Source organism: Nomascus leucogenys, chromosome 4 (assembly GCF_006542625.1).
Source record: "Nomascus leucogenys isolate Asia chromosome 4, Asia_NLE_v1, whole genome shotgun sequence".
NCBI lineage: Eukaryota > Metazoa > Chordata > Mammalia > Primates > Hylobatidae > Nomascus > Nomascus leucogenys.
In genome coordinates this window covers 101,333,829-101,346,627 of record NC_044384.1, presented here as the reverse complement: position 1 = coordinate 101,346,627, position 12,799 = coordinate 101,333,829, and the positions used below count along the sequence as shown (strand labels likewise).

The 12,799-nt window shown below is 58.7% G+C and overlaps 2 protein-coding genes across 5 annotated transcripts; both read right to left on the bottom strand.

Moving 5' to 3' along the window:
• Positions 1 to 2,090: 2,090 nt before the first annotated feature.
• Positions 2,091 to 7,124, bottom strand: HYAL2 (hyaluronidase 2). Of its 4 annotated transcripts, none has more exons than XM_003257105.3 (4): positions 6,927 to 7,124; positions 3,851 to 4,814; positions 3,239 to 3,328; positions 2,091 to 2,822 (listed from the first exon to the last, which is right to left on the bottom strand). In XM_003257105.3, exons 2-4 carry the CDS (start codon positions 4,769 to 4,771, stop codon positions 2,412 to 2,414), a joined length of 1,422 nt encoding a protein of 473 aa, XP_003257153.1. In that variant the 5' UTR covers positions 4,772 to 4,814; positions 6,927 to 7,124; the 3' UTR covers positions 2,091 to 2,411. The 4 variants fall into 4 exon arrangements, with proteins under 4 accessions (XP_003257153.1, XP_030667572.1, XP_004087940.1 ...); XM_030811712.1 differs by lacking the exon at positions 6,927 to 7,124 and adding an exon at positions 5,848 to 6,039; XM_004087892.3 differs by lacking the exon at positions 6,927 to 7,124 and adding an exon at positions 5,644 to 6,038.
• Positions 7,125 to 9,175: 2,051 nt separating this feature from the next.
• TUSC2 (tumor suppressor 2, mitochondrial calcium regulator) lies at positions 9,176 to 12,518 on the bottom strand. The gene is made up of 3 exons (XM_003257106.3): positions 12,226 to 12,518; positions 10,631 to 10,751; positions 9,176 to 10,460 (listed from the first exon to the last, which is right to left on the bottom strand). Exons 1-3 carry the CDS (start codon positions 12,369 to 12,371, stop codon positions 10,395 to 10,397), a joined length of 333 nt encoding a protein of 110 aa, XP_003257154.1. The 5' UTR covers positions 12,372 to 12,518; the 3' UTR covers positions 9,176 to 10,394.
• Between the last annotated feature and the right edge of the window lie 281 nt (positions 12,519 to 12,799).

Below are 12,799 nucleotides of genomic sequence, written 5' to 3'. Positions count from 1 at the left end.
TGTGTTTCAGCCGCCCAAGCAGCTGGGACTACAGGTGCGCACCACCAAACCCAGCTAATTTTTTTTTTTTTTTTTTTTTTGAGACAGTCTCACTCTGTCGCCCAGGCTGGAGTGCAGTGGCGTGATCTTGGCTCACTGCAAGGTCCGCCTCCCAGGTTCACGCCATTCTCCTGCCTCAGCCTCCCGAGCAGCTGGGAGTACAGGCGCCCGCCACCGCGCCCAGCTAATTTTTTGTATTTTTAGTAGAGACAGGGTTTCACCGTGGTCTCGATCTCCTGACCTCGTGATCCACCCGCCTCGGCCTCCCAAAGTGCTGGGATCACAGGCGTGAGCCACCGCGCCCGGCCCCCAGCTAATTTTTTATTTTCAGTAGAGATGGGGTTCACCACGTTGGTCAGGCTGGTCTCTAATTCCTGACCTTGTGATCTGTCCGCCTTGGCCTCCCAAAGTGCTGGGATTAGAGGCGTGAGCCACCACGCCCGGATGCCCAGCTAATTTTTGTATTTTTAGTAGAGACGGGGTTTCAGCCTGTTGGCCAGGCTGGTCTGAAACTCCTGACCTCAAGTGATCCACCTGCCTCGGCCTCCAAAAGTGCTGGAATTTCAGGGGTGAGCCACCATACCCGGCCCATCATTTTATTGACCAACACCTGAATCTTCTCTCCAGCCTGGTCACCCAACACCATGGCCATGAGCACCTGGGACCCCTCCACTTCTGTGTCCACCTCCTCCTTCACTGCGTGAATTTACCATGTCACCTTTCCAGTGCTACCACCTCACTCTCTCCTCTCCATTCTCTACCCATCACCAGCAAAAGAGGTGAGGGAAGGATATCTTTACAGCCTGGGTTGGCACTGGCTTGGCCGGGCTTGTTTCTCCCATCTGGCATCTCGGTCTTTGCATCTAGTGTGCATCTACCTCTATTTTGTCACTCCGACAAGGACGGGGGTCTTTGTTGGTGTGGTTCACAGATGCATCATGGATGCATCCCCAGCACCTAGCCTAGCACAGGCACACTGCGTGCTCAGTGTTTACTGAATGAGTAAGTCAGTATTAGGTGAGGTCAGGCCTGGTGCTGCTCTAGGGCTGCCCCTCCTGCCTCTGCCCACAGCAGCCCCTAAGCCACACCCCAACCCTGAACTGTTCACCTTCACCCACTCCAACTTCCTCCAGCCTCTGCCCAGGATTTGTTCCCGAGCATCAAGCTGCCGCCCTCACCTTTCAGAACCCAATGTGGGAAGCATCTCCAAGGGCACCACCCCTGCTCCCCTGCTGCTGGCTGCCCTCACCACTCACTTCTTGAGTTTGTCTCCCTCCTGAAGCAAGGCTGCGTGGTGAGTCATCACGGACATGGGCGGGACCCCAGGTGTGGGGTTGCTGGCTGAGGGGAGGGGCAGAATGCACTCCCGTCAGAGGCAGGGCTAGTGAAGCGTCTCAGAGCTGGTCTGACAACTCCAGCTGCTCCTTCTTTCCTCAGGGACAGCCAGAGACTAGCCATGCTCTCCCACAGCCAGGATGGAGCAGATCTTAGAAGATGTTCCTGCTCCCAGGCCCAAGATGCCACCTCCCAGCCCCATCAGGCATCTCCAGAATGAGACACGGACTGAAACTCAGGATTCAGATCCCAATCCCCTGCCCACGTCCCACCACCAGATCTGAGGGAGGGCTGTGACCCTGATGAGAGGTGTATGTGGCTGGTGTCCACTGCCCTTGGGAGCAGGGACTGGAGGAGACACCCTTGCCTGTGGGAACAGCAGGGAAGATCAAACGTTTCTCCCTGGGTTGGCAAGGAGGCTGGCACTGATCCAGCTGGGAGGACAGGGGCAAGTGGCAGAAACACAATGAGCCCCATCCCTCACACAAGGTGGGGCCTGGCTCGCTTGCAACCAATACGGAGAAAGCAACGTCCTTGGTGTTGGGATGGAATGTAGGTCCCTCCACTCCCAGTGGCTCCTGCCCCAGCAGAACAGCTCCAGGGTGGGCAGCTCTGGTGACCCCCAGCAGAGGGTTTCATAGAGACAGAGCTGAGCTCAAACCCCATGGGAAACTCTGGAATCTCTCACACACTCTAGCCCAGGTACAAAATCCAAGCAGAGAAGCAATTGTTTTATGTTTAATTTACAAAAGAGACCCCAAAATAATAATAATAAACTATCCAGGGCAAGGGAGTAGGGTCAGGTCCTCCCCAGCCCAGCTGTACCCTCCTTCCCCTCTGGCAGGGAGAGAAGGGGGCTCCCAGGGGACTTCCCCTCCCCCTTAGAACAGGGGGGTGCGAGCTGGTATGCCCTCCTGGGCTTCCTGGGGGCTCTGCCCACTCCAGACTCCAGTTTGTCCACCCCCTGCAGGGTCCTACATGCCTAAGAGAGCCCTTGTGGTAGAGGCCAGCTTGCTGGGCAGCTAGGCAGGAGACCCCTACAAGGCCCAGGTAAAGGCCAGGGCTGCCAGAACCAGCAGACTGGTGAGGTGGGACTCAGCCCAGGCCTCGCTGGCACCCCCAGCTGCCTGCCTATGGTCCCACTGGCATTGCTCACCACTCCAGCCCAAGTAGCACTGGCAGCGGAAGTGTGTCTGCAGGTGGTCAAGGTCGGCCCAGCTGAGCTCCCCCACAGGTCGTAGCTGGGGTTCACCAGGTGCATGGCCAGGCACTAGGCGGAAGCTGTTGGTGCTGAGATGCAGGAAGGTATTGGCACTGGGGTTGCGGCGCACACAGCGCCCATGGCCATGACACTGGGCCCAGCTGCAATATTGGGTAGCCCAGGACACATTGACCACATAGGGGACCAGCAGCCGTGTCAGGTAATCTTTGAGGTACTGGCAGGTCTCCTGGAGGCAGAAAACAAGGACCACAGGTCAGGGTCAGCTGCCTCAGCCCATAGGCCCAGATAGAAACTGTCCACACTGTGATGACTATACCTTATTTTAACTGCACACATTTATACATCCAATCTGCACCTGAGCCACACAGTCCCTGCTCCTGCCGAGAAGTGGGTGGGGGCAGAGACCGGAACCCAGTTGGGCAGATGGGGAAGGGCAGAACTCAACAGCTGTTCAGGACAGCATTTCCTCTTTCCTGAGAGCAGGGTGGGGGTGACCTCTTCCTCTGTTGCCACCAGGGATGCCTCGGGTGGGAGACAGACAGTGGGACCGGACTAGGATTGCCCACCTGAAGTTGGTAGCCAAAGGCCCTAACTCTCTGCCTGTCCCATAGACTGAGCTCTGGCAGGCTGGGTCTTGCTTACCGTGCTTGTGGTGTACCCTGCGTCGCCCCAGAGGATGACACCAGCTGCGCCCAGGGCCGCACTCTCGCCAATGGTAGAGATGAGGTCCATCTATGCAGGAAAAGGGATGGTCACTGGGGAAGACTGAGACCACAGGGTGACAGGAACAGACAGGGAGGACAGGCCCCAGCCTGTTTCAACCTGCTGAACTCCCAGCTCAACCCCCCTTTCACCTCCAGGCAGAGGCTCATCTGTTTGCTTCCTTTTTAAACGTTTAAGCCAATTTCCACCCCACTTTTGGGCCTCAGTTTCCCAAGCCAAGGGCACACTTGAGCCTAGGTGCAGCTATCAGGATGGATTCCAAAGTTAGAAGGCCTGGGCCCCAGTCCCAGCTCTGCTCTGGATTTGCTGGGAAGCTTTGGGCAAACTTCTCCACATCTCTGTGCCTCAACTGTTTTCATGTGAAAAACGGGGATAATGATGTCACCCTTTCAGGTTACAGAGAGAATGATTTGAGGGGATGTGGAGCAGCCAATAAACTACAGGTATAGTCCTATAGTGGCCCCTGATAAACCAAATGTGCAGTGGATCCTCAAGGAAGGAGGAAAAAGGCAGGGCCCTGGAGACACATACCTCACTAAGCCCCGTGAGCCTGCGGCTATAGGTGGGCCGTGTGAAGACGTAGACTGGGAGTGCGTGGTTGGCATGGTGGGTGCGAGCCACACGAAGGGCCTCCTGAACACGGAAGCTCACAAAGTTGCGGCCATGGCGGGAGGAAGCGAGTGTCTCGTCCAGGTAGACAGACGGGAAGAGGGCCGTGCTCTCAGCCCACAGCCAGGCCAGCTGGTCATTGCGGGCCACCTCAACATCAGGGCAGCGGCCTGTGTAGCTCTCCCAGTTCTGCACATAATCATGATTGTAGCAGTCAGGAAAGAGGTAGAAGCCCCAGAGGTGCCGGGGCCGCACTGCCTTGACATAACGCAGTGTCTCCAGCATGAACTGCTGTGCTGCGAACTCAAACTCATATTGTGCCTGTTTGACTATGCGGTCTGGAGGCCAGTCAGGATGACGACTGGCCACCAGCTGGCGTGATGACCGGCGGTACACATCTTTCTCCTGCCAGTTGCGCACCCACACAGGTCGCCAGTCCTCCCAGTCGATGACCGCCAGCCCCGCAGACTCCTGTGTCCGAATGTAGTGCTCCACACGTTTCTGCAGCATCTTCCGGTGTGCCCAGAGGCTGACATTCTGTGGCACACCACCATGCACAGACCTTCCCGCGGAATCAAAGCGTGGATACAGGCCTAGACGGTCGCGGTAGAAGATGGTGATATTCTGGTTCACAAAACCCTCATTAGGTGAGGCCTGCACATCAAAGGCATTCAGGTCCAGTGGCACCTTGAGGCGTGGGCCGCAATCCTGTGTGGGCACGTCCCACGCTACCACAAAGGGCCGGCCTGTGAAGATGGGTGGTGCTGTGGGCTTGAGCTCCATGGCCCATGCCACCGCCAGCACCAGGGCCAGCGTAACGGCGGGGCCTGGGCCTGCCCGCATGCTGGGGGCTGCAGGTGTCACCTGCCTGGCACCAGCTCAGGAACTGGAAGAAGGGTGGGGGAGAACAAATCAGTCTAGGGAATACTGGAAGTACCCACCTCAAGCCCATCTATGCTCCCAAAGCCCATGCTGTGTGGGGGCACTATGCTCATGGTTGTAATAGGTTTGAGAGACCACAGGCCACTGCAGGGCAGACAAGGCACCCTGGTAACTCACTGCCAGAAGCACAGGGCTCCTTTCTGGAGCAGGTAGCCTATGGCTCGGCAGAAATCTCTATTAGGTCTGTGACTCTTCTAAGAACTAGATAATTTGGGCTCATCAGAGTTACATATATGCCTGCATACCATCCAGTACATGGTTTCAGAAAACTCTGAACCCCTGATGCCCACCCTGTACACCGTGAAGAACCCTTGATCCAGAGAAACGACAGCATTTGGGTAAAGCAGGGAACAGCTCGTGAAGAGGCTAGGAAACTGGAAGGAATGCTGCCGCGAGGCTTCTATCCGTGTAAGACCCGCCCGGCAGAAAGTGAGGCTGTCCGGACTTTCTCTCGAGTGCTGACACTCTCCCGGCTTGGAGGAGGCCCCGCGGGGACAAAGGGGCAGCGGACCTCCCACGGCGGCGCCGGCCGACCGGCCCTTCCCTCCACCGCCACCGGGAATGCGCGCGCCCGCCTCCCCCGCCCGGCCGCTCAGGGCTAGAGCGCGCTCCGCCGGGTCTTTGTGCGGGACCCCGCCCCCGCCCCGCACGTGGGGCCTGCGCCCGGTCGGGTGGGGGTCGGGTTTCTGGGACGCCTCTCCGCGAGCACCCCCGGGGAGTCAGACCCCAGCCCAAGGCGAGAGAGCCGCCAGGTTTGCACCGCCCGCCCTCACCTCGCGCGGGGCGCCACCGGGACCCGCGCCAGGGCCACCGCCATCCCGGGCCCAGCCCAGCCCGCTCCGGCCGTTCGCCCAGGCGCTGCCCGGCTCAGCGCCTCTGCTGGCTCCGCCCCCCCAGGCACGCTGGCCCTTTAAGACTCCAGTGCGGAGGTTGGCCCGGGACTGGACTTGCAGACGGGGTGGGAAGGTGTGTTCCACCTTTCTCGGCGCCGGTGCCGCGTTTCGGGCTCGAAGAGCCCCAGGTCCTCTGCAGAGGGACGTGGCCGCCCATCTGGGACCCTAATGCCCCTCTGAGCAGGGCTTTCTGTGGGAGTCTCAGCCACGAGCGCCAGTCAGCCTGAAATGTTCCCCCTGCAGCCCGAGGCCGGTGGTTCAGTCCTCCCAGCTCCGCGGCGCCGCCAGCCCCTTAAAGAGACAGTGTGAGGGACAGGGCAGGGGGACGGGGAGGGGGGAATAGGAGGAGGCGTTGCCCCGCTCGGCCATCAGGAGGTGCTGTGGTACTCCGAGGTTGGCGGGGGGCAGCAGCAGATCTGGCTCTGCAGCCCCGGACGTAGACGCCAGCCGTCGGACCCCTTTGTGTGGAAAAAGGGACTTTGACCTGAGGCGACCTCTGGTCTCCTGGACAGTAATGCCCCGCCTCCCACGAATCAGGGGCCCCCTTCTCTGTTGCGCGGTCTAAAGGGAGGCCCCGCCCCCTGCCAGACTGAGGGAAGGGGCCAAGCACCGCTTCTTAGCCCACCCAGGAAGAGCCGAGGCAGTCGTTATCCTGGCAGCCCGGCTCTGGGTAGCGGCGTGGCCGGCAGGGTTGGGGGCAGGGAAGCTCAGAGGGGTCTAGGAGGTTGGCCGCCCCTCTCCCTGACTCGCATCAGGGCGGGCCAGTCATCCCTGGGATCCCGTCCTTTTCTGCCCAGTCTCTGAGGTCGTTTGGGAGCCCGGCTCCCTTTCAACCCCGAGGAGGCCCCCATTCCTTGCAGCAGTTTCTGGCTGGACCTCCGAGAAAGCCAGCAAGAGGGGTCTCCCAGGGCCTCCATCCCGTATCCAGCGCCCCCTACGCTCCACAGGCTTCTCCTGGTGGGGGGCAGGCTTAGACCCTGGCGAGCCCCGTGCGAAACCACCTCGGCTCTTCCTAGGTCCGCTCCCCTGTGCGAGACTCAACTCCCCAAAGGGCCCGCGTCTGCGCCACCAGCCCCTAACCCTCCCGGGCGCCAGGAGAGGGAGGGAGTGCTACTGCCAGCGCATCTGTGGGGGTGCAGACCAGCCGTCTGCGCTGGGCTCACCTGTGTGGGAGTCCGTCGGCCCAGTAGGTCGGCGGCCTCCCTCCTTCCTGGGGTGAGCCTCTCCAGCTAGGCTACTTGCGCCAGCTGCTGCCCGTTGGGCAGCTCGCCGAGGACTTGATAAACCCCATTCCCTCCCATCCGCTCCCGCCTCCCATCCCAGCCCTTTCTCCTCACTTCCTGCTGCCCCCTGAGAGGAAAGGGCCAGGAACAGGCGCGGGGGAGGAGATCGCCTTGACCCTGTTTCCCTCCAGAATGCCCTGCTGGCTGGCTGCCCTCCCCACCCTTCCCGAGTAGGATCTGGCCCCACCAGCTGCGCCAGGTGACAAGAAGGCTATGGGCTCACGATCAGGTGCCCATCTCCCCCACACCCACAGCTTCCAGCACTAGGGAACCTCTTCACTCCTTCGCTAGGATTGGGGCCCATCCTGAAATCCAGTAGGGTATGAGAGGATGGGGTCAGGTGGTGGTGCTTTTGGGAGTCAAAATACTTGGGGATGGTTCAGCTGATGGTCCCCCAGAGCAGGTGCCCAAGAAGGGAACTAGCCTTGGGGGGAGGGTCGGGGGGGACTTCCAGTAGCTGAGTCCATTTTTTTCCACTGAGAGCTTCTGCATCCTGTGTGACAGGACAATGTGTTAGTGAATGTGACTGTGTGGGTTGGGGAGGAGGGGACGGACTGGGAGGGTTCTGCAGAGTGCTTTCCTGCTGGAGTTCATTCCTGGATGGATTTCAGAGTCCACTATACACAGTAGGGGGTTCCTTACAACATGGATGAGGAAAGGGGTATATTCCTCTGGGAGGGGTGTTCCTGTGGCTGGCCCTAGGGAGGACTGCAGCAAGGTTCCAGCAGACCTCTCCAGCGGTGCAAATCTACCTACCCTCAAATCACCCAGAGCCAACCCCTCAACAACCCAATGGCCCAATGCCCAGGAGCCTCTCCCCCAACAGAAGGCTGTGTGAGGGGTAGGTGAATACCCAGGAGTCTGGCCCTGAAGCCCAAGGAGTCCAAGACATGGTAGGGGAAGGTGCAGTGTCCCTGTACCACTGTGCTGGCTTCACAGGGGTCAGAAGCCTTGGAAGCTCCATGGGTGGGGACCCCTGGGGAAACAAAGGCTAGGCCAGACTGTCCCAGGGCAGGGACACTTCCTCAGGCAGCCAGCAGGAAGGAAGTGAGCACAGCCCAGCGGGAGAGAGTGGGGAAGTGTTGCCTGACCCCCATTGTTTCCAGCGTTGGGGTCAGCTGGGCAGGCCCAGCACAGGGAGTTCCCTCAGGCTGGGACAGTGGTGGTAGGAGACAGGATGCTATCTGGCATGGGAGAGCCCTGGGCCTTGAACAGCCAGTAGAGGGGGACCATGGGGGATGACAGGGCCTCATGTTTGGCATCCTATAGGGGGGTATGGGGAGGCACCCCACAGAACTGCAAGTCCAGGCTGGATATGGTGATCTTGCCCTAGACTTGACAAGTTCAAACCTCCGAAAGACTGGCAGACCAGCTCCCTACACTCAGAAGCCTGTCCCTGAACTCTGCCCTCTTTAACTGGGAGTTGGACTGATAGTCAAAGGCTAAGCCTAGCAGAGAATCTGCCTCATAGCAGCCCCTGAGAAGTGCAGGCAGAATGACCACAGTGGGCAGGCTGCAGGTGGTAAGATGGGGGCAACAGAGAGCAGGGGCAATACTAGTGGGCCGAGCCTTGCTTACTGAAACAGAAGCCTGAGCTCATTCTCCCATGGTGTCCACAGGCAGGCCTCAGAGGAGGCACATGAGTTTGGGTTGCTGAGCCTGGCAATAGGCCAAGAGAGTGGGGACACCTATCTGGCTGCTGTCCATTACAGCTGGGTCTTTGAGGTCCATGGGGGTCAGGCCATGACCCCACTTAGGGTCAGCTGGCAATGCTGCAGCTAAGACAGATATTCCAGAACTATCTTGGGTCACACTCTCTCACCTTAGGTCAGGCAGGTGGGGCCAATCCTTAGTGAAGTATCCCAGGGCCTTCTGATTCCAAGGGTCACCACCACGTGGATCACAACAGAGTGACCTCCCACCCTGCAGGGGGCCTGCAGTGAGGTCTGTGTGAACACACAGCCACCTGCTGGCCATAGCTGGGATGGCCACAGGCTGGGCTCAGGCTTACCCTTGGGCTTTGCTGGTCATAGGGGGCCTGCCAGAGTCCTGTGCCAGGCCTACCTATTGAGCCCAGGTGGTAGTCTAGACACTGGGTGTCAGAGCCCCCACAGGATGCCACTCTCATATGCAGGATCTACAAATCATTTTATTGAAATTGAACAAATAACACAACAGTCTTCCTAAGCTGGGGGCCATCCTCCCCAAGCCATTTCCCACATTCTGGAAGCACAGAGCTTGCAGAGTACTTAAAAAAAAAAAAAGTCACCTCTATATAGAAATCAGACTCTGCCACGACATCATCATGGACTATTTACAAACCTTCACATTATAAGTATTCCTTTTATGGTTTTTCCCTCCTTTCTTTCCCTACCAGGGGTTCTAGTACTTTCCCTTGACTGATCCTGAAGGGGTGGGGGTTACTGTAAGGGAGGGGGTGGTAGGCTACTCATAACTAATGGCACCAGCCTTAGGGTGTTGTCTCTTACCACAAGGTGGTGAACAGTCCCCTCCCAATTGGAGGGGTGGAGGATTTGGTGCAAAGCCATGGGGATTAGACAGAATAGGTGGGTTGGAGTAACTCCCCATAGGCACAAGCATCCGCAGCCTGTCCTGACCCCAGCCTGCACCCTCTCAACTCCTCAACTGGGGGTTCGGGGTGGGGGGGCAACAGTTAGTTGCAGTAGGGGGATCAGCCCAGCCCTGGGTAGAGGGAGAAGCCCCCACCCAGTCCCCACTCCTATCAATAGCCAGCAAACTGTCCATCCATCTGAAGGCGGGAACAAATGGCAGGTAGGTCGGAAGAATCAGGCTCTGTCCAACAGCCCCCAGCCTCTGTCCAACACAGGAGGAATCGAGGTAGCAAATGGCTGAAATGCTCTGACTAGGGGTTAAAAGGGAAGTGAAGGAAAGGAAGTTCCTACTTGTATACAGTGCCCACAGCCTAGGGGCTGGAAGAAGGCATACCTTGCTTGTAAAGTGCTGTAGCCTCTAGCAGGGCTAGGCCCCAGGCAAACTTGGAAGAAAGCAGACCAGGCAAGGAACCAGGTAACGGGCATTCCTGACTGGTATATGCCCTGCTGTGCTGCTTGCAGGGGTGGCTTGGGAGAGTGGGGTGCTAACTCTGCCATTAGCCTTCACCACCCACCAACCACGTCTTGTCCACACACCAACCAACACCCAACCAATACTGCGGGACTGACCCGCTCACAGCTGAAGGTTATGGGCCAACGGAGTTTATTCAGGGTTGTGGCCCCAGTCTGGGCTCCTCAATGGAAGCCACACCTTGATTGAGCCTGGGAGTTTCTTGCTGGGGCAGGGGGTGCTTCTGTCTGCCACCTCCCAGGGTCACACCTCATAGAGGATCACAGGGAAATCCACGTGGATGCGGGGGGGATCCAGCTTCACGATGCCCTGCCATGGAAACAGAGGCTAGTGAGGGTCAGCTCAGGGCCTCTACTTCAGGAAGCTTCCTTGTTCCTCCCAGATCCCCCTGCAAAAGCCCCCACCATGACAACAGATCCCATCTGGGTCCACCTCCACACGCTTAGTGTAGGCTCTGTGACCACTGCCCAGCCCCTCACCTGAGGAATCAGATTCTTATGCACTCGCCTCAGCTTGGCCCGCTTCTGCCCGTTCTTGGTGACGATTGTCTCCTCATAGAACTCGTGAGCCAGATCCCCATCCTCATCATAGAACATAGAGCTGTGTAGAAGGAGAAGGGAACAGGCTGGGCTGGAGCCCCACACCTGGGCATGGCAAATGTCACAGGTCATGGGGAAGTCTGTGGTCTTCCCAACTCCAAGTGGGAAGAAAAGAGGATAATATGCCTGGCGAATCCTTTTTTAAAAAAAATTTTTTCGAGACAGAATCTCACTCTGTTGCCCAGGCTGGAGGTGCAGTGGCATGATCTCAGCTCGCTGCAACCTCTGCCTCCCGGGTTCAAGCAATTCTGGTGCCTCAGCCTCCCAAGTAGCTGGGACTACAGACACGCACCACCACACCCTGCTAATTTTTTGTATTTTAATAGAGACGGGGTTTTGCCATGTTGCTCTGGCTGGTCTCGAACTCCTGAACTCAGGCAATCCACTCGTCTTCATCTCCCAAAGTGTTAGGATTACAGGCGTGAGCCACTGTGCCTGGCCTGCCTGGAGAATCCTTTGCCTGGGGTTTGAGGTCTACTAGAAGAAAGCGGGAAGTGAGGTGATGGGTGGGCAGTGCTACTATGTCAGACCCCCAAGAAGAGAGCCCACACCACAGCACACCATCCAGGCAGCCACCAAGGCCAGTTCTCACATTGATTTGTTCAGCAAGGGCAGCCATTCTAATATCAGGCCTTTGCCTTCACCCAGGACTTCTAGAGTGGGCAGGGTGGTGGCCTGGGCATGTTGGTCTCACTCCAGAAGATGCTGCTGGCCCAGTGTCAAAGACTGAAATAGCAGATGCCTAAGCTAGGAAGAAGCCCAAAGGGATGAAGGCTGCGTCTCCCCTGACCCCACACCCTAGGTGGCTGGTGAATTGCCACTGTTGGGTCTTCCTGGTGTCTACAGCCAAATCTCCAGCACGGGGAGCGCCCATCCCCAGAAGCCCACTAGAGCCAAGCCAATCTGGTACTCCTGTGCGGGCCTCTGGGAGACTGGGCTGGGGGTTGGGTGGGTAGGTCAGCGCTCTGGATCTGGAGAACATAACTGGGTAAGGGTCTTTTTTCCTCAGCTTCACCCCCAATACTGGGGCCTATCCCTGCTTTCCCAGCCACTACCCTCAGAGGTTCAGCCCTACTACTGTCAGGAAAAGCAGCCTAAACAGAGGGTCATTATCCCCTTGGAATAACTAAGGGGAAAGGGAGGCTAGGAGCCTTCAGTATGCAGGCTGAGCCGGAAGGGATGAAAGGAAGAGATCTTATGGAGGTCTTATGGAGGCCCTAGCTTAGCTTTACCGTGCGGAAGGTCTGCCCAATGAGAAGCCTCAGGCCCACTCTTCCCTAGGGAGACTTTCAGAGTGGCCAGGCCGCCAGGAGACCACTGCCCGGCTTTCTCCACCCCTAGCTCCAATGGGGCTCAAAATATGGGGGTCGTCCTGGCTTGGCTGTAGTGGGGTACAGCGGTGGAAGTTCCCCCATGGCGCGGGTCGCCTGGCTGCCCGCCTGTTCCCCCCGCCAGGGTGGAATCCATGCCCTTACCCGCGGCGCGTGAATACGAAGGGGGGCACAGCTCGGCCCCGAGGCCGCACCAAAGCTTGCTCAGCTCCTGCTGCCTCTGAGCCGCCGCCTCCGGCCGCCGAGGCAAAGGGCCACAGGCCCCGAGCTTTGGACCCGCTGGCGCCCATGTCAGGGCCGCCGGCGCATGGCTGGCCCCGCGGCCGCTCTGCTCACAGCGCAGTCCGCACCACCATAATCTGTCCCAGCCCCTGCTCGCAGGTGCCGCCGCCGCCGCCGCCTTCCGCAGGCTCGGCTGTCTCCACGGAAACCTCACTTCCGCTTCCGCACGCTGCCCCCTCTGATTGGGCTGTTGCTCAAGTCGTGGGGCGGGACCAATGGGCGCTCTTGGATGCTGGGCATCCCAGCATGCGTTGCGAGATCCCAGGTCCTAGCAAGCGCGATCCGACCGGCTGGGACAGCGCCCACCGAGGAAAGTGGTGGCCGTGAGTCCTCCCGGTCATTTGGGTGTATTTGGCGGCTCCGACGTCCCCCAACACCTGAGTTCAGGCCTAGCAGGCCTTCGCAAGCACCAATCCTCAAACCTGCACTTCAGGGC

Bases quoted from the DNA above. Each gene is read 5' to 3' on its own strand.
- HYAL2 (XM_003257105.3), bottom strand. From the start codon at position 4,771: ATGCGGGCAGGCCCAGGCCCCGCCGTTACGCTGGCCCTGGTGCTGGCG. The intron at 3,329-3,850 runs GTATGTGTCTCC...TTTCCTGCATAG, and splicing joins GGCTCACGGGGCTTAGTGAG to ATGGACCTCATCTCTACCAT. The intron at 2,823-3,238 runs GTAAGCAAGACC...TTCTGCCTCCAG, and splicing joins CAGGGTACACCACAAGCACG to GAGACCTGCCAGTACCTCAA.
- TUSC2 (XM_003257106.3), bottom strand. From the start codon at position 12,371: ATGGGCGCCAGCGGGTCCAAAGCTCGGGGCCTGTGGCCCTTTGCCTCG. The intron at 10,752-12,225 runs GTAAGGGCATGG...CCTTCTACACAG, and splicing joins TTCGTATTCACGCGCCGCGG to CTCTATGTTCTATGATGAGG. The intron at 10,461-10,630 runs GTGAGGGGCTGG...TTTCCATGGCAG, and splicing joins ATAAGAATCTGATTCCTCAG to GGCATCGTGAAGCTGGATCC.